Below are 22,433 nucleotides of genomic sequence, written 5' to 3'. Positions count from 1 at the left end.
CTACCAGCCCCAAGGGCAGGGTACACCCATTCCCCTTATTTAACAGCATCTTTGCCTTTGAGGGAGCAGAGCGCCCCAATACACACACACAAAGCAAATGTGACCTTTTTCCCACCCATGAGGATTCCATACATTTCTCAATTACAGGTTCTTCCCAGGGCCCAAAACTTTCCAGTCTCAGCCCCTGGATTCCTCCTCCTGTTATCCAGCTGTTTGTCCAGTTGAAGGAGAAAGACTATCATCAGTTCTGTCAGAACTTCGATGCACTCCAAGGCATTAGTACTGGAGATGCTGTAGTTATCTATTGAATATTCATTCTCCCTTTTAGAACTCCAGTTCTACTCCAGTTCAATTTGGGACACTACTACACAGCTAAAAATACCTCCTCAAATTCCCTTGCAGGGATGGGTAACCTTCTGACTCTATTCTGGCCAATGGCTATTGGGAGGGGCTTCTGAGAAAACTACTATTTTCCTGACAAAAAGGGAAATATTCTGCCAAGAGACAGTTATTTTGCCCTTTACTCTTCTTTTTCCTGCCTGGAACACAGACTTGAAGCTTGGAGGTAGAACCGACATTTTTCAACCATGAGAATGAAAACCAAACCCGAAGGCTGGTGTGCCAGGAATCCAGAGGAGACTTTATCTTCAAGTTTCTCAAGCAACTACACCAGCCTAGTTCCAGATTCTTATTATGAGAAAAATAAACTCCTCTTTAGTTTAAACATTGTAATGGGGGTCTGTTATGGGCAGCCAAACACAATTCTGACTGAAGAAGTCCTCACTTATACATAATTGATTATAGCTTTAGCAGCTATTTGAATTTAAGCCATTTCAATCAGGCGTGGCCAAGAGCCTGAAGGGAGAAAGGAAGCTGCACTTAGATTGCCACGGTCCCTGAAACGTCTCAACACTGAAATGTGGAGCGAAGTTTAATCCATAACATTCATTCACTTACCAGTGTTCATTAACTGTCTACTGTGCGGCAGGGACTGAAGTGGCTACTGGATATAAAACAAAGACCCCAACCCTGGCATTTTCTTGATGAAAATTTCCTTTTTTGACACAGGCTTTTTTTTTCTAACCTTACTCCCATGGTTCAGAGAAGCCAGGAGTGGGAAGGTTTTGGGTTTAGGGGAACAAGTTGCAATGCTACAATATCTTTCTATTATTTTCAATATTATAAAATGGAAACAAGCATGTTGATTTGTAACTCAAAGCAGAAGTTCCTGCAGTTACCTTCTTGTATATCGTCCTCCAGGTCTGCCAGAGTTGGTGCGTTAGGAAGTGAGTACATGGAAGACTGGTTGAGTTGAGTCAGTTTTGAGATGCTGTTAATTGCCATGCTGCCCAATGGAATGGTATGTTCTATGGGAATGTTAACAAAAAGAATTACATGGAATAATAAGCTAGTTACCATGGTCAACAAAAGGGCATCTGCTTGACTAACCTAAGACCAGTTACTATTTGATCCCAGGGCTAAGGAATTGAATGGAAAGTGGAAAAAAGAGAATCAACGTACTACCTGCTCTGAAGCACCAGACTTTTATCTTTTATGCCAAAAAAAATACAAAAAAAAACAAAACAGTGAAGAGTCCCCACTGCATGTGTTAGGGTGGAGCACCAAAGGAAATTTTAAGAGGGGATTCTCAAAAAGAACTGGGAATTCTAGGGTTGGAGCCTGTTTGAAGATCAAAGGACTAAAAAATATTTTTGCTCCCGCCATCCAGAATGAAGGATTATACTTTCCAAAGTAACAGTTTTAATTATATAACTGACCACTTCTACCCTTCTTGTCGTAAGCTTTCACTGTGGAAACTATCTCCCCCTTGTCATTTTTTTGTAACTCAATGGAGCAAATTTTCTTGAAAGCCTTCTTGTTTGTTTCCAGTTTTCTGTGATTCAGGTGTAGAAAGATGATCTGTTTTTCTTATCTGTCATACAGAATCTTTATAATACAGGTGCTGGGCATGGGGTGGTGCACAAAGACTTGGACATCTGACTGCTGAAATACTGGAATGACTGAAGGTAATACAACAGCTGGTGTGTAGCCTGGAGTGTCCAAGAAGAAAAGACCACTAAGGAGGTAAACATCAGAAGCTGCCTGTGCTAGATTTTTTGTTAATGATTTTGGCCATCCAGTAAAGAATGGGTATGGCAATGTGGATGAGGATAAGAAAATAGGTTGGGAGGATTAAGTTAGAAAAAGTACTAATAATGAATAGGGACTCAGAAAACCTTCATGAAATGTTTCTTTTCTGAAGTAGGCTTCTGAAAGGGTTAGCCTGTCTCTATGATGTGGGCAAGGGAGAATCTGACAGTCACTCCAGCCTCTGTCCACTCTTTTGGTGACACCATGGTTTCTAGACCATCAGAGGTAATGATTCTAAGTTCACGTTAAATGCTTAGGAGTAAGTTATAAAATGTGCCTCTGGTCAGCTGAGAGAGAAACAGGAAGGTTTGGAGAGGCAGTGAAGGGAAGGGTCAGTTCTGTAGATCTGCTGGGTGGCAGAAACTACTCATCTTAGTGGCAGCAAGGAGAGGTGCAGGGTGATTCCCAAGGACCAAAGCAGATCTGGGGATGTGGCTGGAGTCTGGAGATTATACAGTCCTCTTAAGGACAGGGAAGTCTGTGTCAGGAATGAGCTGAACCCCGGTGGCTAGATCGGGGTTCCCAGCGTACGAAGTCTCACCAGTGCTTTCACCTGCCTGTGCAGCGCTGACCTTCATGCCTGCATAATGCCCGAGTCTCTTACATGTACCAAGCTGTCAGTTCCCGCATCCACAACAAGTGTCATCCTGGATGTATTTAATACCAGGATGATAACCTGTGAATTGAGGTGGCTGACAACTTAGGCTGCGGAGATGTGAGGGAGAGAGAGTTCAGAGCCCTGAGATCTCCAGCATGCTGGGAATGAAGGGAGGAGCCCCTCTTATGACCACCAGAGACTGTCATTGCAGTTCACCCTGAGGAGACTGCTCCAAAGCGGACTCCTCCGAGGCTTTAAGTTCAAGGTAGCTCAGGATTTTTGTGTATGCTTAATTTTCCCCAACATCTCATGCCAATAGGAAGCCTCTAACTTGAGCTTCTGGTTAGGTACTGGGCAGACTCTGGCACAGGGGCCACAGAGGCAGGGGGTGAAGCAATGATGGCACAGGTTACCGCTGGGAGATGATCACAGCGCCTGGATACTGCACTTGAGGAGAACCCCCATACACTGTCCATATTCAGACTCCTGAGTTGTAAAGGCCCCCAGAATTATTTCCTCTAAGCTCTCAGCCAGGGAGAGCTGTGTACTCCTCCACAGCAAGAAGGCTGACTCACCATCCAGCTTCACATTCCACGTCATGTGGAAGCCGTTGGTCATCAGGTAAAAGTTCTTCAGATCCTCAGGCAGCACACAGTTATTCTTCTAGAACCACAGAGCAGCTGAGTGTTAAGTCAAGGTTGAAGGAGGGTGTAGGGTTATGCCTCAAACCACGTGGGAACTGTATTTCAGATCCATAAAACTGAGTCATTACCTCTAAAACGCTACTGGAGAGTTCTAGGTTGAAATGGCCACAAAGCAGGCTCCCCAACTCATCTCATGTCACTGACACACTGAAACTACAGCTATATACTGAACAATAATTCCCTCTGAAGGAAACCCAGAAACTAGCTGAGTGACTCCTGTTAGCAAATTGAAAGTCTGTGTGCCCAACGCACAGTGAGGCCCATCAATACTAAAACATTAGAGAAAGATTTATTATAGATTCATTAAGGAGATGGGTGGCTCATGGCCTAAGAATCCCAAAGTTACTAAAAGCTTTCAGCAAGCCCCTTTAAAAGCAAAAGGTGTGTGGTGATGGGTGTGGTCAGTTGTTGCAGAGTTCTTGATGTCAGATCCTTGGTTCCTGAGGTCAGATCATGATCAAGTAATGATGTCCCTATAAATCTCTACCAGATGAATGTTATTCTCTGTCCTGACCAGAAAGGGCAAAGTTGCAAGGCACAACTTTCACCCTCCAAGGTCCCAGTCCTGGCTAAGCGGAGACAGATCTCAGCTGGCAGCTCCTCGGGGCCAGGTTCCCACCCAGCTGTCATCCCTGAGGGATCCAGGCACCCAACCCAACTGGCCCTCAGTCTTGCCAGGCTGCCCAAATGGGGAGACCAGGTCTCAGACTGTGACCCAGACAGACGGTCACTGCTAGTAGGTAGCAGAGACAGCATGGGGGACAGGGTCACCACCGCCTCAAGGCCTGGGCCAAGGCTAGAAGAGGGCCTTACTGAGGGCTCTGGAGCCTTGCAGGACGTAGTCCCTAGTCTGTTTCCTGGGCCCTTCAGCTCACCCACTGGCTGTAGGCTGGGTGAGCTGGGGGGCCTCCAGAAGGCGGCCTGAATCTACCTCTTACCTCACTCTCCACCTGATGACCACCACGCTGCTGATTACTGACTGAATTACTTCCCCAGTGGTCCCTCACTGACAGTTACCCATGCGCAGGGCCTACTGTGGTTGCTGACCAATAGCTGAGCAGGACAACTAACGGCCACTCACTGACAGTTGGTTGTGGGTGGGACCCACAGAAGCACTGAGCAAGGCTGAGCAACGCCTGCTGCCCAGTAACAGGGTGCAGAGTAATGAGGCCCAGCAATGGCCACCTGCTAAGGGCTGCGCTCATCCTGCTCTGTTACATGCCCACTGGGTGAACAAGAAGAAATTTACATCGAAATGGGTATGAGAGGCTGATCACAATCTCACCATAAAATCCACTCTTGGAAGGGTAACAAAACCAGGAGGGAACTCACAACTCCCTGATTCTCCCTGAGCAAAGGGTTTGGACCCTGCATATGGCACCTCAATTTTTAAAACTTCTACGTGAGAGATGGGCCCCCATAAATCTAGCTCTGAAAGCCAGTGGGGCTTGGGTCCAGAAGACCCACAAGGCCACAGTGAACTAAGAGACAGTTTTTAATGGGCTCCTATGGACTTGCTGTAACAGCAGGATGAGCACAGCCCTTAGCAGGCAGCCACTGCTGTGTCTCATTGCTCCACACCTGCAACTACGCAGCAGGTCTTGCTCAGCCATTGGTTGGTGCCTCAGTAGGCAACCCCCACCCTAAGCAACCAACCGTCAATGAGTGACCGTTAGGGAAGTGATTCCAGTCACCTTTCTCACCTTTTGCTTTTCAAGGGGCTTGCTGAAAGCTTTCAGTAACTTTGGGGTCTTAAGGCACGAGCCATCCATCTCCTTGTATGAATCTGTAATAAACCGTTCCCTGTTCCAATTTTAGTATGGCTAGGCCTCACTCTGCATCGGGCACACACACTTGTGGTTCAGTAACATTACTATGGGTATGCCCCCAGGGTCCAGTGCAGAGACAGTGGAAGTAAAATGCCCAGTCTCTTCCTTAAAGAAGCCTATTTGCTTATCTTAAAAGCGTTGGCCTGAGGGGCAGGCTTCTAATTTAGCACACATTAAGATGCCAACTGTAATCCTCTCCAGAGACAAGGGAGGCCGGTGGGCACCATACCATTTTCATGCTCTCCTTCTGCCACACAGATATCTTCTGGAAAGGAGCTTATACACATGTCTGGCACCCCAGACGCTGTGCAGGGGACACACTTGACTGCCTGGCTCTGCTGGCCAACACAGCTTATGTTCCCAGGTCCCAAAGGGCTCTAATAAACAAGCCATCCCACCAGGGCACAGGGCAGAGGCAGCAGATTGAAATACCCAGTATTTTTGTGAAAAGAGGCCTGTTTGGAGATCTTAACTGCAGCCTGAGAATCAAGTTTATGATTTAACATCTATAGGCCAACTAAAACCCTCTCCAAAGATTGCAGAGGCCAGTGGGGACCACCTTTGCACTCTCCCTCTGTCCTGCCTCAGGTCACCAGTGTTTCTAGGAAGGAGGCTGTGCAAACCTCTGCTGCTCCATTGTGGCTGCAGCTTGGAGGACACATCCCTTGATAACTGGCTGTGGTGAGCAGCAAGGCTTGTGTTCATGGGTTCAACAGGATGGTAGCAAACAAAGAAACAGTTCTTAACCTGCTATCCCCCTAGGGCTCAGTGTAGAGGGAGCAGATAGTCCTCCCCTGAGAGACGGTATACGTGCATATTTAAGCTACTGTTTGAGTGCCCAGTTTCCAATTAGCCTGCATCAAGGTGCTGAAATTCTCTTCTTTGGGATACTGACAGGTTGTATTATACTCTCAACTACTGGGAGCCACTAACAGCAAAGTAGGCTGGACATTCAGAAAGGTTTGATAGACAACCAAGAACCAGGGCAGGATTAAAAAGGTTCATCTCTTACATAAGGCCACTCCACTTCTTCAAGACTGGCTGTTGTAGCTAATGCGTTGAAATCAACAGCATGTCAAGAAAAATGAAGAAATAGAGAAATGTGTTCCCAGTGAAATAATTAGATAAAACCCCAAGAAAAGACCTAATGAAATTAAGATAAGTAATTTAAAGATGCTCACAGACATAAGGGGGACAATATATGAAGAAAGTGAGAATTTCGACAAAAAGAAAATACTAAGCAGAAATCACAGAGGTGAAGAATATAATAACTGAGCTGAAAATTTCAATAAAGGCATTCAACAGCAGACTAGATGAAGTGAAATAAAGGATAAGTGAACTAGAAGACAGGGTACTGGAATTCATCCAATCAGATCAGCTTAAAAAAAAAAAACAAAAACAGAAAAAAGAGTGAATAGAGCTTAAGAGATTATAGAACAACATAAAGCCGATCAATACTATACACCTTTATAGGGATATCAGAAGAAGAGAGAATGGGGCAGAAAGCTTATTTGAAGAAATAATGGCTAAAAATTTCCCTAAAGTGGGGAAGGAAACAGACTACCTGGAAATAGATCCAGGAATCCCAGAGAGTTCCAAAAAAGAATCCAAAGAGACATTATAACTAAGTTGCCAAAACTTAACGGAGAACATCTTAAAAGCAGTAAGAGAAAAACAACTTGTTATATACAAGGGAACCCCATAAAGCTGTCAGGAGATTTCCAGGCAGAAACTTGCAGGCCACAAGATGGTGGCACAATATATTCAATGTGCTGGAAGAGAAAAGAAAACTTGCCAACCAGGAATATTCTACCTGGAAAAGCTGCCCTTCAGAATTTAAGGAGAAATAAAGTTTTCCATACAAGCAAAAGCTGAGGGAGTTCATCACCACTGGACCAGCTTTACAGTGAACACCACCAGCTTTACAGCTTTACAAATGAACATTGCAGAGTTCCAAAGAACAGCAAGCTGCTGCTGCTGCTAAGTCACTTCAGTTGTGTCCGACTCTGTGTGACCCCATAGACGGCAGCCCACCAGGCTCCCCTATCCCTGGGATTCTCCAGGCAAGAACACTGGAGTGGGTTGCCATTTCCTTCTCCAATGCATGAAAGTGAAAAGTGAAAGTGAAGTCTCTCAGTCGTGTCTGACTCTTAGTGACCCCATGGACTGCAGCCCACCAGGCTCCTCCATCCATGGGATTTTCCAGGCAAGAGTACTGGAGTGGGGTGCCACTGGAGAGATAAGAAGCCTTCCTCAGTGATCAGTGCAAACAAATAGAGGAAAATAATAGAATAGGAAAGACTAGAGATCTCTTCAAGATGATTGGAGATACCAAGGGAACATTTCATGCAAAGATGGCCACAATAAAGGACAGAAATGGTATGGACCTAACAGAAGCAGAAGATATTAAGAAGAGGTGGCAAGAATACACAGAAGAACTATACAAAAAAGGTCTTCATAACCCAGATAATCACGATGGTGTGATCACTCACCTAGAGCCAGACATCGTGGAATGTGAAGTCAAGTGGGCCTTAGGAAGCATCACTACGAACAAAGCTAGTGGAGGTGATGGAATTCCAGTTGAGCTATTTCAAATCCTAAAATATGATGCTGCAGCAAATTTGGAAAAGTCAGCAGTGGCCACAGGACTGGAAAAGGTCAGTTTTCATTCCAATCCCAAAGAAAGGCGATGCCAAAGAATGCTCAAACTACCCGCACAATTGCACTCATCTCACACGCTAGTAAAGTAATGCTCAAAATTCTCCAAGCCAGGCTTCAGCAATACATGAACCATGAACTTCCAGAACTTTAGAAAACGCAGAGGAACCAAAGATCAAATTGCCAACATCCGCTGGATCATGGAAAAAGCAAGAGAGTTCCAGAAAAATATCTATTTCTGCTTTATTGACTATGCCAAAGTCTTTGACTGTGTGGATCACAATAAACTGTGGAAAATTCTGCAAAGGATGGGAATACCAGACCACCTGACCTGCCTCTTGAGAAACCTATATGCAGGTCAGGAAGCAACAGTTAGAACTGGACATGGAACAACAGACTGGTTCCAAATAGGAAAAGGAGTATGTCAAGGCTGTATATTGTCACCCTGTTTATTTAACTTATATGCAGAGTATATCATGAGAAACGCTGGGCTGGAAGAAGCACAAGCTGCAATCAAGATTGCCAGGAGAAATATCAATAACCTCAGATATGCAGATGACACCACCCTTATGGCAGAAAATGAAGAACTAAAGAGCCTTTCGATGAAAGTGAAAGTGGAGAGTGAAAAAGTTGCCTTAAAGCTCAACATTCAGAAAACTAAGATCATGGCATCCGGTCCCATCATTTCATGGCAAATAGATGGGGCAACAGTGGAAACAGTGTCAGACTTTATTTTTCTGGGCTCCAAAATCGCTGCAGATGGTGACAGCAGCCATAAAATTAAAAGACGCTTACTCCTTGGAAGGAAAGTTATGACCAACCTGGATGGCATATTGAAAAACAGAGACATTACTTTGCCAACAAAGGTCCATCTAGTCAAGGCTATGGTTTTTCCAGTGGTCATGTATGGATGTGAGAGTTGGACTGTAAAGAAAGCTGAGCACCAAAGAATTGATGCTTTTGAACTGTGGTGTTGGAGAAGACTCTTGAGAGTCTTCTTGGACTGCAAGGAGGTCCAACCAGTCCATCCTAAAGGAGATCAGTCCTGGGTATTCATTGGAAGGACTGATGTTGAAGCTGAAATTCCAATACTTTGGCCACCTGATGCGAAGAGCTGACTCATTTGAAAAGACCCTGATGCTGGGAAAGATTGAAGGCAGGAGGAAAAGGGGACGACAGAGGATGAGATGATTGGATGGCATCACCAACTTGATGGACATGGTTTGGGTAGACTCCGTGAGTTGGTGATGGACAGGGAGGTCTGGTGTGCTGTGGTCCATGGGCTTGCAAAGAGTCAGACACGACTGAGCAACTGAACTGAACTGAACAGAACAACAAATATTAAAGGGTCTTCTTTAAAGTGAAACAAAGGGTGATAATTGGTAACAGGAAAAATATGACAATATAAATCTCACAGGCAAAAGTTAAAGTATAGTTAAATTCAGAATAATGTTGTCACAGCAGTGGGTTAATCACTTAGAGACAAAGCATGAAGTTTAAAAGACAAAGTAGAAAACAACCACAGTAAAGGTACTAAAGGTGGCGCTTGTGGTAAAGAAGCCCCTGCCAATGCAGGAGACAAGAGACGTGGGTTCAATCCCTTGGTTGGGAAGATCCTCTAGAGGAGGAAATGGCAACCCACTCCAATATTTTTGCCTGCAGAATCCCCATGAACAGAGGAGCCTGGTGGGCTACAGTCCACAGGGTCAAAAAGAGTTGGACACGACTGAAGTGGCTGAGTATGCACACACAGGACACTTTAAAAGTACTAAAACACACTATATTTTAGTAGTAAAAGTAACTATAACTGCAATAATTTGTTAACAGATCCACAAGATGAAAAAAAGTAAATTGTGACATCTTTTTAAATGTGTGGTGGGGAAAGTAAAGTTGTAAAGCTTTAAAATGCATCAAACAAGCAGTGATCAGTTTAGATTGTTACATTTAAATACAAGCCTCATGATGAGCACAAAGCAAAAACCTACAGCAGACACCAAAAAGATAAAGAGAAAGGAGTCTAAGCACTCCATTACAGAAAATCATCAAATCACAAAGGAAGAAAGCAAGAGAAGACAGGAACAAAATACAAAAGAGTTATAAAATAGCTAGAAAACAATGAACAAAGTAGCAGTAAGGCAGTATATATCAACAATTATTTCAAATGTAAGTGAAATAAATTCTACAATCAAAAAACAAAGAGTGACTGAATAAGACAGGAGGCCAAATTATGGAACTATGTCGTCTACAAGAGATTCACTTCAGATGTAATAACACATAAACTAAAAGTGAAGGGATAAACATAAATGGGAATCAAAGAAAGCTGGGATAGTTATACAAGACAACCGTCCTACAAGAGACAAAGAAGGACAGTATATAATGATAAAGGGGTCAATCCAACAACAGGATATAACATTTATAAATATGTATGCCTCCAAGACAGATAAAGCAAATATTAACAGACCTAAAGGGGAAATAGCAACACAATGGAACAATGGATAAGATGGACATAACATTTACAGAATAATCTACTGAAAATCAGCAGAATCCAGATTCTGCTCAAGTGTACATGAAACAGGCATAACAGATCACAGGGTAGGTGACAAAACTATTAACAAAATTAAGACTGACATCATATTGAGTATCTTTTCTGTCCACAATGGTATGAAACTAGACTCAATTATAGGAAGGAAACAGGAAAATTGACAAAAATGTGGAATTTAAAAAACATGCCACTGAATAACCAATGGTCAAGAAGAAATCAAAAGAGAAATTTAAAAATATCCTGAGACAAATAAAAATGGAAATGCAATACACTAAAACTTATGGGATGCTGCAAAAGCAGTTCTAGAAGGGAATTCATGGCCGTAAGTGCCTGTATCAGGAAATAGGAAAGTTCTCAAGCAAACAATGCAACTTTACACTTCAAGGAACCAGAGAAAAAAGAATAAACTAAGACCAAAACTAGTACAAGTCGCTAGTACCGAGCGACTGTCACTTTCACTTTCACTGGTAGCCTAGTGGTTAAAAATCCACCTTTCAGGGCTGGGGACGCAGGTTCAGTCCTTTGTTGGGAAACTAAGATCTCACATATGAAATCTTAGCTACTCAGTTGTGTCCAATTCTCTGTGACCCCATTCTGTGTAGCCTGCCAGACTCCTCTGTCCATGGAATCCTCCAGGCAAGAAAACTGGAGTGAGTAGCCATTCCTTTCTCCAGGGGATCTTCCTAGTCCAGGGATCAAACCTGGGTCTCCTGCATTGACAGGCATTTTCTTTGCTATCTGAGCCACCAGCGAAGTCCAAGATCCCACATGCCATGGGGCAACAGCCTGCGCACTACAACTACTGAGCCCACGTGCCTCAACTAGAGAGCCAATGCGCGGCAACTACAGAGCCCATGGGCTGCAATACAAGCTCCCACCTGCCTCAACTAAGACCTGATGCAGCAAAAAATAAATAAACATTAAAAATAGCATATGATCATCTCAACAGATGTCAAAAAAGCATTCCACAAAATTAGACATCCATTCATGATTCAAAAAAAAAAAAAAAAACCTCTCAACATGTAGGTAGAGAGGAAACATAAGTTAGCCTACAGGAAACATCATATTGAAGGGTTAAAAGCTGAAAGCTGTTCCGCTAAGATCAGGAAGACAAGGATAGCCACTCCTGCTAAGTTTATTCAACACAATATTGCAAATACTAAGCAGAGAAATTAGGCAATAAAAAGAAACAAAAGGCATCCAAATCAGAAAAGAAGTAACATTATCACTATTGGCAGATGACATGGTATTACACAGAGAAAATCCTAAAGACTCCACAAAAAAACATTTAGAACTAACAAATGAATTAAGTAAAGCTTCAGGGTACCAAATCAATATAAAATTTTTGTTGCTTTTCTACACAATAACCACCTATCAGAAAGAGAAATTAAGAAAACCATCTTATTGACAATTGCATCAAAACGAATGAAATACTTGGGGATAAGTTTCATCAAGGAGCTGAAAGACCTGCACCCTTAACACCTACAGGAACGTGGTGTGAGAGGGACCCTACAGTTCTGATGATGCTGTAACAAAGCAGTCACTTCTGGAAATTTCAGAACCATGCACATAACTTATTTCCTGAAACAAACTATTGGATCAGTGAGAACTGATTAAGGTAAAAACCATATACTTCTAGAGCATTTAATGCAATGAATTTAATAGTTCTGAAAGTTCTTAAAAAGAAGCACAATAGAATATAAGCAAATATTTCATATGAATAGCAAATCATCCAAAAAAAGCTGTGATTCCTTTCAGGAGTTACTAGGAGCACCCATTAAATTCTACGTAAGTCACACCTCTGCATGCATTTGGCCAGTCTTTTCTAGCCAATCAGACTACTGAGCACAGAAGGATGAGTTCTCCAATTACTTTTCTTTCTTCTTGTCATGTTGATACAGGCAGAGGGGCAATTTCCAAACTTTCTGCTTACTGGACCCCCTTGAGATGTGATACTGAACACTGCTTGTATCAAGTTTGCTCAGGTCACACTGTCAGTCAATTCCAGGTACCACCCAATATGTGAAGAAGTTGAGTGTAACAGGATGATCTGAATTTATTTCCCAATTCTGCAACAAGCTGAGTGACCCTGACTGTCAAACTCTGTGAATCCAGGTTTAAGAATAATTTCTAAGATTGAGTCTATAAAAGACTGGAGGTGGGAGAAGTTAGGAATCCGGCAGAGAGAGAAGACTAGGTCATTAGGGTAATTACTACGGTTTCAGGGTATAGTATCTTGAAGAACTATATGTGAGAGGCAAGCTTCAAGCTTGCAGGTAATTTTAAGCAATGTTTTTAAATTATTAAGAACACAATAGCTTCCCTGGTGGCTCAGTGGTAAAGAATATGCCTGTCAATGCAGGAGACATGGGTTCAATCCCTGGGTCAGGAAGATCCCCTGGAGAAGGAAATGGCAACCCAATACAGCATTCTTGCCTGGGAAATCCCATGGACACAGGAGCCTGGTGGGCTACAGTCCATGGGGTCACAAAAGAGTCAGACACAACTTAGTGACTAAAAAACAACAACAATACAAGAGCTGTCATTTTAAAGAAACAGGATTTTCATTTTCTTGATCTAAGAACTAAAACACACATTCTGATCATTTCTGTTTGTTTTTTCTCTCTTCACCATCAAGTTCTCAATTTCAGAGATGGGTAACATAAAGAATTCTCTGACTCCTTGCACTGAACATTTTTTTTCCTGCTTAGTAAGTTATTTCGAGTTTACAGCTTTCTCCTAATGCCTCCAGTATTGCACATTGTCTGTGCTTTCTTAGAGAAAAGTGTGCACGCAAAATACCTTTCTCCTGACCCATGGCACCCTAGTACAGGAAGTCAATAGTTATTAGTATTCTGACAAAGTTCTTGCTCCTTCTGTCATCCGCAAAGGTCAGCATCCAATATGAGATGCTGGTCACCAGTGCCATCTAGTGGTGGACACAAGGAAACTACTTCTCAACCCAGATTCCGTAAGATCCCTTCTGAGAAGGTCTGCGAGCACTGATCACTTTTAAGTTATGCTGGAGAATTTCAATAGTAGTGATTATAAGACACACTATTTATTTCACTCAAAAAATAAATGTTGGTATTATTTTATACTAGTATTTTAAAGAATTACTCAAAATTCATAAAAATAGAAAAAAAAAAAAACAGTGAAATAAAGTGTTTGCTGCTGCTACTGCTGCTAAGTCACCTCAGTCATGTCCGACTCTGTGTGACCCCATAGACGGCACCAGGCTCCCCTATCCCTGGGATTCTCCAGGCCAGACCACTGGAGTGGGTTGCCATTTCCTTCTCCAATGCATGAAAGTGAAAAGCGAAAGTGAAGTCGCTCAGTCGTGTCCAACTTAGCGGCCCCATGGACTGCAGCCTACCAGGCTCCTCCGTCCATGGGATTTTCCAGGCAAGAGTACTGGAGTGGGGTGCCATTGCCTTCTCTGGAAATAAAGTGTTTAAAACATCTCAAATACTCACATAAATATGCAAATGTCAAGCCGACCAAGTTCAAAAAGACAGTAAGCATGCTCTCTCGTTTTCATAGAAATCACTGTGGCCTCAGCTGTGCCTCCTCCTTGCTGTGGACCTTACCGCCTGGCAGCCCAAGTGGCAGCTCCTGCAGTACTTCCAGCCCTTCCTTCTGAGAGCGGCTTCTAGTGCAGAAGCCACTTTTATTTTTACTTAAAACATTTTTTTTTAAATTTTGTTAATAAATTTATTAATTACATCATTATTTTAAGAGTGCTTTATCATGTGCAGTGTGATATAGAAGACTGACCTAATTATCACTACTTTCTCTCTTCATGCTTGGCTGAGTAACTGAAGTTTCCAGGTGCTTCAGTGAGGGCAGATGAAGGAGAAAAACATGAAAGAGCCTGCAGATGTCAACTGATTCCACATGGCAGAGGCTGGCTGTGGGAGGCGATAAGTATGTTCTGTGGACATGGGGCTGAGCTGCGGGGCATCACGTTTGCGTGGCTCCTATGCTCTGGCCAGCAACTCAGAGATAGTGCCATTTCTCTCCTGCACAATGTGGGAAGAGACTGCTCTTCTGCAGGGAGAAATCTACTCACTTCAGAAGGGTTCTCTTGCCAGATTTAGGGTCAGTCTCTATTTTTAGGGGATGAAAAAGAAGGGGAAGGAGGAAGACTGGCAGAAAGCAAATGGCAGTTGAAGGGTAAGGATGAGAGAGGATCCGAGAGAAAGTCAAGAAGGGAGAATAACTCTGCTGACCAGTGTGTGCAGTAAGAGTGGCATCCCCACGGGACTGCAATTTCCCTGTATCCCAGTGATGACTCGGTTACATAATTCCCAACTTCTGATTTTTTTCCCGCCTCCTAAGGAAGCTATTTTGCATTGGAGAAGGAAATGGCAACCCACTCCAGCGTTCTTGCCTGGAGAATCCCGGATACAGGGGAGCCTGGTGGGCTGCTGTCTCTGGGGTCGCACAGAGTCGGACATGACTGAAGTGACTTAGCAGCAGCAGCAGAAGGAAACTATTTACAATAATTTCTTTAAGCGCTGCTAGAAAGTCCACCACAAGCTGTGTTACTGCCTCATCACCTGGACAGACTGAGCCACTCTAATGTTTTGGGTGTCATCAGCTTGATTCCTGGAGCCTTCCTGAGCACTGCCTGAGCCCATCTATGGGCTCCTGCTCACTTGCTGTACTTCTGAGAATCCTGTGCCCCATCATTCCCTGTCTTTCAGAGGCCACTTCACTAGGGGGTGGGGGCGGCCAGGGAGGCAGGATCAGTTCAGTAAAGAGCCACAGCCAGACATTGGAAATCACTGCTTCCGTAGGTGCTTATCCGCAGTGGGCAGGCTCCTATGAGTCCATGGGCAACAAAAGCAGAGGAAGGGCTGCCCAGAATGGCCACTGATGCGGAGCACTGAGACCTAACTGGAAACCTCAGGCAGGGAGGACACCAGCGCCTACTGAAACTCTCCTCCGGGAGGAGAGAACCGGAAGAGCTGTGGAAGGATGGGGTGAGATACCCGGAGAACTCCAGTGCATTCTCAAACTCCTTCCTAAGGAGACGGGGAAGGCCTGGTTAACCGGAACCTGTTGTCTTGGTGGCTGGGGTATCCAAGTTTGGGGACAGAGCTGAGTTCCTGAAGACTCAGAGGAGAGGCAGCCACTCTTTCTCCACACAACCGTCAGTCTTCCTCTCAAAATACACGTAAGGTTGAAAGTTTTATTTTTGTTCTTAGTTTTGAAGAGATGGGAAAGACCCTCTCAGGCAGCTGCTGGTCCAGACGGAGGAAGGGAGGCACTGGAGAGTGGAAGGGGGACTTACCTGTCACAGAAGAACTATGGGGGCAGAGTGAGCACTCAGTGTGAGGGACCATGGTGACAGGGTGTTCTAGGCTGCTCTCTCCCATCTGGGATGCTTACAATGCATTCAGAGCAGGGGCATGTGAGGGACACATCTGGAAGAAGGTTCAGAATCCACCCTGAAGACTGTAGAAAAAGTGAGGCTAAAAAGAGAGGGGATGATGTTCTGCCAAACTGTTTGGTCTCCTGGGCCATAGTTTCACCATTAGTAAATTTAATTATATTTGGAAATTGAAAAGTCTAACCAATCAAGAATTGTACTGTACTCTGGAACTATGAAATGTCACTGAAATGTTTAAAAACAGAACTCTCCTGACCCTGGGATGCTATGAGAATTAAGAGGCAGACGCCTTCGCAGTGTGCAAAAGATGAAATGCTTGGTGCAGACATTTCACTAAGTCCATCATTATAAAAGGCAGCTTGCAGGCAAAGGGAACATGAATCACAAAACTGCACAAAACCAAGCAGATTGAAACTGTTGTTTAAAGAACAACAGCAAAAAAATGGTGAAATGCATTAAAATAAAAAGAGGTTTGTCCTTTTTTTTTCTAATTTTAGGAGATTGCAGCAGATATAGATAGCCATTTAGGCTTTAGTTTTAACCTTTTCTTCCTACATTTGCAACAAAGAATCATGAAATATTAGAAGTGGATGAATCTTTCTATAACACTAACTCCAAACAAGACAGCAGAGTAAAAGCATGTGGAACTCACCTCCTCCCACAAGTACATCAAAAATACATCTACAAATGGAACAGTTCTCACAGAAGCCCTGCTGAATACTACCAGAAGACCTCAAACCCCTGAGAGGACATGAAAGAGCCCCGTGTAACCGGGTAAGAAAAAAGAAAAGAGGAGAGGGAGCAGGATGGGGCCTGACCCCCTGGTGGGGGGAGTGTGGTGGGGAAGAGGAAAGGTTCCCACAGGATGAAGCCACTTAAGCAGCAGGGAGAGGAGCTGGGACAGAGAGCGAGCTTCAGAGGCTCAGAGGGGAACCCAGCAATCAGGCTGCGCCAGGCAGCACAGAGAAAGACTTGCAGAGGGCCCGCACCACTGCCCTGTGCGTCCCAGCCTGAGATGCAGGTCTGCTGGTATGAGTGGGGCTGGCACTGGAAGTTGGGGGGTAGAGAACGGATGCGGGAAGGGGACTGCTGTTGGCTGTGCAGAGATAGCCTGAAAGGGCTGGAGCGTGGGGGTGTAGCTGCAGCCGGGGGTGTTCACAGAAGAAACCCAGGTGGGCAACAGAAGCAAAGCACCACTGTTATGTGGAGCATTAAGTAGGGGGCGAGGCTGACATCATAGCCTCTTTCTCTGTGTACTGGCCCCGCAGCTGTGGGCCCTGTGAGAACATGTTTTCCCAGCTGCTGCCTCAGGGGCTCCCGCCTCCAAAGGCTCTTGTGGCCCAGTCACCATCTTGGGGGTGGTGGGAGTAAATGCCAGCAGGTTGCCCACTTGCTGAGGTGGGGCTAAAACCATAGCTGAGCCTTAGAAGCCATGAAACTTGGGAAGTAGGGCTGAAATCTAACCCTGTGGTTGTGCAAGCCACAATCTTATGCCTCTGCCACTGGCTTTGTAAATTCAGTGCCAGTAGGACCTCAGAGTAGACACTGGGTGTGTCCATGGCTGGAACGGGTGTGGCAGTCACGGGCTTTGTGGGCATGTGCACTTGGGGAGGGGGGTCTGAGCTGCCTTTGTAGCTCCCACTGTGCTCCAGATGAGTGATGAATGTGGTCCTGGGACCTGACCCTGGTTGATTTGCGCTGGTGGTCCTGTGGAAACAATGCCTGGGGGGCACCAGGGTCGGTGCTGGCATTCCCAAGGTTGAGATGGGGCCCAGGGCAGTGCCAGCAACAGTGCACTTTGTAAGGCAGCAGAACAGGTGACAGGTGACACGACAAAGCACACTCACAGGGGAACAGCTCTGGCTCTTCTCCCAGTGTGAGTGCTCCAATTCCATTTACCGCCTACCAAAGCTCAGAAATGGATCTGGGGGCTTCTACTCCAACAGCGAGAGAACAGACCCAGCTCCCAACAGGGCAGCGACAACCACAGAGCAAGGAGGAAGCCCTGACCAATATACAGGGCAGGCTCTGGCCGCCACAACACAGTGGCCAGCATACACTGAGGAAAGAGGCAACAGGAATCAACACCAAAAACAGCTCTCACATCAAAAAATATTAAACCTACACAGGCTACATAGGGATGCTCCTCCATAAAAATAGCCCTCCAAGACCACAACAGATAATTGTTTCTCCTAAACTCACATACAATGGAGAAGGAAATGGCAACCCACTCCAGTGTTCTTGCCTGGAGAATCCCAGGGACGGCGGAGCCTGGTGGGCTGCTGTCTATGGGGTCGCACAGAGTCGGACACAACTGAAGCAACTTAGCAGCAGCAAACTCATATATCAAGAGAAATATAAGCAAAATGAAGAAGAGGACCACTCTCGAATAAAATATCAAGAGAATTCTCCTGAAAGAACAAGCAATGAAACAGACCTCATCATTCTAATAGACAATGAGTTCAAAAAGGAGATAAAAACACTGAAGAAGTTAAGAATGACTATTGAGAGAAATGCAGATTACTGTAAAAGGAAACTAGAAACTATAAGGAGGAGCCAAGAAAAATTAGAAAATTCACTCACAGACAAAAGCTGAGCTAAAGGTAATGAAAAGCTGAATGAATAATGCATAAGAATGAATAAATGATCTGGGAGATAGAATAATGGAAATCAACCAGTCAGAACAGCAGACAGAAAGCCAAATTTTAAAAAAATGAAAGCAATGTAAGAGACCTATGGGATAATATGAAGCATGCCAATGTACACATAATAGGAATCCCAGAAGGAGAAGATAAAGAAAAGGGGATTGAAAATGTATTTGAACAAACTGTGACTGAAAACATCCCAAACATAAAGAAGGAAACAATATCTAGGTACAAGAAGCATAGAGGGTCCCAAACAAGGTAAATGCAAACAGACCTACACCAAGACATAATAAAAATGGCCAAAGTTAAAGGGACAATTCTAAAGGCAGCAAGAGAAAAACAAAGAGTTAATTATAAGGGAACCCCAATAAGGCTACCAGCTGATTTCTCTACAGAAACAGCTGCAGGCCAAAAGGGAGTGGGGCAAGATATATTTAAAGTCCTGAAAGGGAAAAATCTTCAATCTAGAATCCTCTGCCCAACAGGATTATCATTTAGAATAGAAAGAGAGATTAAGGATTTCTCAGATAAGCAAAAATTCAAAGAATATAGCAATACTAAACCTATCCTAAATGGAATATTAAAAGATTTTCTCTAAATAAAGTAGTAAGAATCTAAGGAAAGAATAAATCACTTAAATAAGCCAGTACACTGATTTAAAAAATAAATTAAATTTCTGTGAAAGTGATAAACACAATGAACAGCAAAATGATGAATATGAAGATGTAAAAGAGGATCAAAATCATAAAATGTGGGAAATAAGAGTAAGAAAATGTAGATTTTTTTTTTCCAAGAATGTGTTTGAGTCTATATGACTATAAGTTTAAGGCAAGTAAGTACAAGAAAGACTTAACAAACTTGAAAACAGGGTAACTACAAAGCAAAAACATACAATGCATTCACAAAAACCAAAGAGAACATAAATGTAAAACAAAAGAAAATCATAAAACTACAAAAGAAAAAACAGAAGGGGACAAAGAAATATAAAATCAGGAAAATATAAATATAAAATATAAAAACATGAAAATAGGGTTTAATATGGCAATAAAACATATCTATCAATAACTATCTTAAATGTCAATAGGCTAAATGCTCCAGTCAAAACACAGAGAGTGGCATCTTAAATGAAAAAAACAAGGGACTACAATATGCTGTCCACAAGAGACCCACTTTAGGGCAAAGGACAAACACAGACTGAAGTGAGGGGAAGAAAAAAGACATTTCGTGCAAATGGAAATTACAAGAAAGCGAGGGTCATAAAACTCCTATCAGGTAAAATAGACTTTAGATCAAAGGCTACAAAGAAAGATAAAGAAAGACACTACATTAAGCTAAAAGGATTGATACAAGGATCGGATATTATACTCGTTTACATATGTGTACCCAACATGTGTACTGTATGCTCATGCTCAGTCGTGCCTGACTCCTTGCACACCCAATATGATCCTGCTGCTCAGTCGCCAAGTTGTGTCCGACTCTTCGTGACTCCCCAGACTGCAGCACACCAGGCTTCTCTGTCCCTCACCATCTCCCAGAGTTTGCCCAAGTTCATGTCCAATGAATCAGCGACGCCATCCAACCATCTCATCCTCTGTCACCCTCTTCTTCTGCCTTCAATCCTTCGCAGCATCAGGGTCTTTTCCAATGAATCAGCTGTTTGCCTCAGGCGGCCAAAGTATTGGAGCTTCAGCACCATCAGTCCTCCCAAAGACCATTCAGGGTTGATTTCCTTTAAGATTAACTGTTTTGCTCTCCTTGCTGTCCAAGGGACTCTGAAAGAGTCTTCTCCAGCACCACAGTTTGAAAGCATCAATTCCTCAGTGTTCTGCCTTCTTTACTGTCCAGCTCTCACATCTGTACATGACCACTGCAAAGACCGTAGCCTTGACTATATGGCCCTTTGTCAGCAAAGTGATGTCTTTGTTTTGTCACACAATGTCTAGGTTTGTCACAGCTTTCCTTCCAGGAAGCAATCATCGTATAATTTCATGGCTATAGTCACCATCTGAAGTAATTTTAGTGCCCAAACACCCAATATAGAAGCACTGAAATACATAAAAATACTAACAGATGTAAAGGGAGAAGTTGATGGGAATACAATAATAGTATGGAACTTTAACACCCCACTCACATCAATGGACAGATCTTTGAGACAGAAAGTCAACAAGGTAAGAGAGATCCTAAATGACAAAATAGAACAGTTAGACTTAATTTATATTTCCAGGACATTACATTCAAAAAAGCAGAATACACATTCTTTTCAAGTGCACATGGAACATTCTCTAGGACTGATCACACCCTAGGGCACAAAAGAAGGTTCAACAAATTTAAGAGTACAGAAATTATTTGAAGTATCTTTTCAACCACAATGGTATGAAACCAGAACTCAACCACAGAAAAAGAAATGAGAAAAAAAAAGTTATGCGGAGACTAAACAATATGCTATTTAAAAACTGACAGGTCAACAATTAAAGAAGAAATTTTTTAAAATACCTTGAAGCAAATGACAATGAAAAACTATACAAAATCTATGGGATGCAGCAAAAGCAGTTCTTAGAGGAAATTTCATATCAATACAGGACTTTAAGAAACAAGAAAAATCTCAAACAACCTAATCCACCACCTAAAAGAACTAGTTAAAGAAGAACAAACAAAACTTAAAGTTGGCAGAAGGAAGGAAATAATAAATATCAGAGAGGAAATAGAGATTAAAAAACAATAGAAAAAAATCAATAGAAAGAGAACCAAAGAGCTGGTTCTCTGAAAGTTTAAACAAAACTGACAAATATCTGGCCAGGCTCACAAGAAGAAAAGAGAGAAGATTCAAATAGTCAAAATAAGAAATGATACATCAGAAAGACAAAAAAAACTATAAGAGAACAATTATATGTCAATTATATGAACACCATATGTCAACAAATTTGGCAACCTAGAAGAAATGGACAACTTTCTAGAAACACATAGCCCACCAAAACTGAATCAAGAGGAAATAGGTAATTTGAACAGACCAATCACTAGAAGTGAAATAGAATCTGTAATTAACAACAACAACAAAAAACTCCCTACAAGAAAGTCCAGGGCCAGATGGTTTCACAGGCGAATTTTACCAAACATGCGAGGAAGAACTTACACAGATAATTCTCAAACTGCCAAAAGATCGAAGAGGTAGGAACACTCCAAAGACATTCTAGGATGTCACCATCGTCTGATACCAAAACCAGACAAAGGCAGTACAAAAAGAAGAGAAAATTATAAGCCAATATCTTTGATGAATATAAATGCAAAAATTCTCAACAAAATATTAGCAAACCAGATCCAGTAATACATAAAAAAGATCATATACCACAACAAAGCTGGGTTCATCCAAGGATTAAATCATACAAGGACGGTTCACCATACACAAATGAATCAATGTGATACACTACACAGCAAAAGGAAAGACAAAAACCACACAGTCATCTCAACAGATAAAAAAAAAGCATTCAGTGAAACTAAATATCCAATTATGATAAAAATTCTTACCAAAGTGGGTACAGAGGGAATATATTCCAACATAATAAAGCTATTTACGACAAACCTACAGCTAGTACGATACTCAACAGTGAAAACCGGAAAGCATTCCCACTAAATTCAGGAAGAAGACAAGGATTCCTATTCTCACTACTTCTATTCAACACAGTATTGGAAGTCCTAGCCAGAGCAATCAGACAAGGAAAAGAATTAAAATTCAAACTGGTGCTTGCTAAGTCACTTCAGTCATGTCTGACTCTGTCCGACTCTATGGACTGTAGCCTGCCTGGCTCCTCTGTCCATGGGATTCTCCAGGCTAGAATACTGGAGTGGGTTGCCATGCCTTCCTCCAGGGAATCTTCCTGACCCAAGGACTGAACCTGCATCTCTCACATCTT

General features: G+C 43.0%; 1 protein-coding gene across 1 annotated transcript in view; it reads right to left on the bottom strand.

Annotated features, from left to right (window-relative positions):
- TPGS2 (tubulin polyglutamylase complex subunit 2) overlaps positions 1-22,433 on the bottom strand; it is a 64,880-nt gene that overhangs the window by 14,789 nt on the left and 27,658 nt on the right. The window contains exons 3-4 of the mRNA XM_061400483.1: positions 3,325-3,412; positions 1,239-1,367 (exon numbers count right to left, since the gene is read on the bottom strand). Of these exons, the coding sequence (XP_061256467.1) occupies positions 1,239-1,367; positions 3,325-3,412 (217 nt within the window). The remainder of the gene's footprint in view (positions 1-1,238; positions 1,368-3,324; positions 3,413-22,433) is intronic.

Source organism: Bos javanicus, chromosome 24 (genome assembly GCF_032452875.1).
Source record: "Bos javanicus breed banteng chromosome 24, ARS-OSU_banteng_1.0, whole genome shotgun sequence".
Taxonomy (NCBI): Eukaryota; Metazoa; Chordata; class Mammalia; order Artiodactyla; family Bovidae; genus Bos; species Bos javanicus.
The sequence above is the reverse complement of the archived record's forward strand: the minus strand, read 5'-3'. Positions and strand labels throughout refer to the sequence as shown.